Below are 4090 nucleotides of genomic sequence, written 5' to 3'. Positions count from 1 at the left end.
ACTCGATATATACATCGATATGTGTGTATAATATATGTGTATGTGTGTGTATATATACCTGTGTATATATATATATATATATACAAGATGTATATACAAGAGAGAAAATAATTATTTAATTGTAAATTACATTAAATCATTACTATTTTATGGAAATGCAGCGCTAGCATGGTCCGTGCTGCGGAAGCGACTCGATTGTACGTGTCCGTTTTGCAATAAGATAAAGTATTATAAAGTAGAGATTAGTGTTCTCTTCGTACGTAGATACTCTGCACTGTTAGTTTTTGTAAGTGATCCACCAAACAATAGTTATATGTTTACGCTTCGCCGCACGTATTATTTTAGTATCTTCAAATATTCAATGACGAAAAGTAGAATTAATGCGCACAAAGTCTAAATTAACCCAATCAGCAGACAATGTTTCAAAAATATATTTTTAATTTTTTTTATATCAAATAAATATTAAAAATATATTCTAAGAACCTTGTCTACTGATTGAGGAACAATAATGTAAGCGATTTTATCATTTTGTTAATTATTATGTTTAATTTTTCTTTCTTTTATTTTATTTTTTGTTATAACTAGCTAAGAAATCTCCGAATAAGTTTTTTGGAATACCGGATCGTTTGGTTTCATCTTTGAGAGGCAAAAGTATTATTGAAATTGCTTCTTACATCAAGGACAATTTTAATGGTAAGCCTTGATATTGGCTTGCCACAAAAAAGATAGTTTTATGAACTAATTCTATTAAGTATAGCGGCTTTTTTAAAACTCTTGTGAATGCTCGATCAATATATATCTCAATAACAAATCATTTATTACATATTTATTATAGTTACATATTTATTAAATACATATTATTTTAATATTATGATTTTTAAAAAAATTTACAAATAAAAAAATGTGTTTTATTGAATAGACTGCATGCCAGATTGCTGGATCTCAGAAAACAAGAATGGATTGAAATGGATTCAGAAGTACACATTTGCGAACGTTGAAATGAATTCTTTTCAATCCCAATGAATTTTTATTTATTTATACTGGAATTGCATGAGCACATTTCTATGCCTTTCTAAAAAAGATTTCTTTAAATGCATCGTGAATACTACTCAGTTCAAAATTCTACATAGGAGAAATGCAGTTTTTTAATCCAATTGAATTTAAAAAAAAAATGAAAATGGGCCACAATGCTATTAAAAAAATATGCATTTAGATGATTTAAATGGATTAAATTTTAATTTTTTAATTTTCAATCCATTTTAATTCAATCTCATGTACTAGGATGATATGTGTGCGTGTGTAACGTTTTTTTATGTATGAAGAGAGAGAGAGAGAGAGAGAGAGAGAGAGAGAGAGAGAGAGAGAGAGAGAGAGAGTGTATGTGTGTGTGTGTGTAGTGTGTATACGTCTTTTTGAATGTTACAAAGCATGTTACCGAATTTGCATGTGTTTATTAATGTATGCGCAAATATGTATTAAGTATAATTAGATGAATGTTTAGTCAAGAAGAATATTGTTTTTATGTGTATTTTGTTTGCATCCCTTGGCTTATAACTTGAAAAACGCCTGTATCTAAAATATTTTACATTATGATTGAAATTACATATAGATTTGTCAAATTTGCAATTGGAGACGGACGTTTCACCCACAAGAAGCACGGATAAGCACAAATCTTCTAGTGAGAGGAAAACCATCGGTCCTGAACACTTGAGACCTCTCCCAGATTCTTTAATCTTCGATATCCGTAACATTCAAGCGATGACTGATATTAAAACACACATTGGATATGCCAGAGCGTGGGTGCGGCTAGCGCTTGAAAAGAAATTGTTGTCGCGTCATTTGAAGACATTATTGTCGGATAATGCTTTATTGAGGTGCATTTTAGTTAATTTATATTTAATATTTATAATATTATTAATATATATATAATATTATTAATTTATAATTAATAATATTTAAATTATAGTCATTATGCATATGTGACAGTATTGACACAATAGCTAATTAATACTGATAATGATATTAGTAGATGATATTAGTAGCGATATTTAGTAATGTTATTAGGTGTTAAAACTTATACTATATTAAATAATTATCTTTTTAGACATTAATATAATTGGTAATGTTTTTAACGAATTCGATTAGATGCATTCAGTGCGCACTGGTGCACATTAAAGCCATCGTACACAAATTGTAATATATATGTTTAATATAAATATATAATAACGAATTAAACTGTGAAATTAATATATTTTATTGTGCTGTTAAGTAAAATTTATATTTTATGATTCGAAATATTTGTATTTTACTTTTATACAATTAGTGTACAACAGCTTTAATATTCACTAGTGCACACTAGTACGAATTCGCTATTTATGATTTATTAGGACCCAGTACAAACGATCAGCATTTTTACGCTGTGAAGAAGAGAAAGAGCAATTCTTGTATCATCTTCTAACATTGAACGCCGTCGATTACTTTTGTTTCACGAATAATTATCCAACGACGAAGTTACCGTACCGAGTTGTGATATTTCCCAGTCGAAAAGCAAGCGCTGCTACTACTTCGGCTAATAGTTGGATTGCTATTTCTGGCACACTCTGCGAAACTAATCCCGTACCTATACCAAAGGGAGCACTTGAATTTGTATTTCATGTAAGTATTTTATTGTTAAAAATGTTATAAAATTTAATATACTTTTAAGTTTACACAAATTAAATTCAGTTCCCTGACATTAAATTAAATTTGTAACTGAAAAATATATTCATATACATTATATGAAATTTATATACTTTTCATAAAATTTTATGAAATATAATATATTTTTCATTAAATTCTATGTGAATTTACATGAAATTTAATAACATGTGAACATTAAATTTAAGCTATTTGTAACTTCATTTTCATTGATAACATCAAATATTTTTAATGTATCTGCTTCCATTATATGTAAAACTTACATAATAGTAAATGTTTATTTTCAATATTTTATAAGTAAAATTTTTTCTAAACTCAGTATCGTGTATTAGATTTTACTAAATATATTTTAATCATGTAATCATCTCTTTATATGTATTTTTTAGCATAAAAATTTAGGCGTACTGTCTACGTTACGGATTGGACATGACAATACCGGGTTGTCGCCAAAATGGATGGTGGAGCACATTGTAGTGAGAAACGAAGTAACTGGACACACATTTAAGTTTCCCTGTGGTCGTTGGCTTGGCAGAGGAATAGATGACGGGTCTACTGAGCGTTTATTAGTGGGTGCTTTAGTACCTCGAAGCATTGATAGCGAGGAGTTGGTGGAGTCATGTTCCACGCCTCCAAGATGTAGATCTCCAAGTATACCTAGGCGTCCTATATTTTCGCAAGTTGAACTGCAACATATGCTAGGTAAATTCATATTATAATTACTATTGTTTATCTATATATTATATTTGTTTATACATTTTGTTAGAATAAATTTCTAATATTAATTCAACAAATTATTTTAATATTTTGGCAAAATGTAATATTAGAGGAAGATCGTCGATCTTACCATCATATCACTTTGTGTTTGGCCAATATTTTTTGAGTAAAAGCTAAAAATAAATCTTTAGAAACATAAATACAAACTAGAAGGTTTCTTCTATCGAATGATAGCAGTTTTTGTAATATTTTTATAATTTTGCAATAATTAATTTTTTCATAAAATAAGCAGAAATGAGCGTCTGTCAAAATGGGTCCTAAACTAATATAGTAGGCATTAATTCTTATTTTTTTTCTTTCATCTGTATAAAATAATTACAATTAAAACGAATGTATAAGAAAATTTCTAAAATCTTGTCACTTCGATATAAAACATTTTTTATTGATTTGCATACTTTATACGCATACTTTATATGCTGTTTTGCAAATATATAACGCTACAATTTTTTTTGGAGAATTTTCCCGTAAATACAATTGCCTTCAGTTTCAATACAATTATTTAATATTATAATTTAATACTATATAAGATTAAGTTAGGTATGCAACGTCTTACAGACCGATTTTATATTCAAATACTGTTATGAGAAAAATAAGAAAGAGAAAAAAATCAGAGAAAAAA

General features: G+C 27.9%; 1 protein-coding gene across 1 annotated transcript in view; it reads left to right on the top strand.

The window, feature by feature from the left end:
• Window positions 1–4090, top strand: part of LOC108694265 (DENN domain-containing protein 5B) — a 26685-nt gene that overhangs the window by 20677 nt on the left and 1918 nt on the right. The window contains exons 14-18 of the mRNA XM_018203643.1: window positions 157–197; window positions 586–693; window positions 1610–1874; window positions 2388–2655; window positions 3084–3396. Coding sequence (XP_018059132.1) covers window positions 157–197; window positions 586–693; window positions 1610–1874; window positions 2388–2655; window positions 3084–3396 — 995 coding nt within the window. The remainder of the gene's footprint in view (window positions 1–156; window positions 198–585; window positions 694–1609; window positions 1875–2387; window positions 2656–3083; window positions 3397–4090) is intronic.

Source organism: Atta colombica, unplaced genomic scaffold, assembly GCF_001594045.1.
Source record: "Atta colombica isolate Treedump-2 unplaced genomic scaffold, Acol1.0 scaffold12, whole genome shotgun sequence".
Lineage (NCBI taxonomy): Eukaryota > Metazoa > Arthropoda > Insecta > Hymenoptera > Formicidae > Atta > Atta colombica.
The sequence above is the reverse complement of the archived record's forward strand: the minus strand, read 5'-3'. Positions and strand labels throughout refer to the sequence as shown.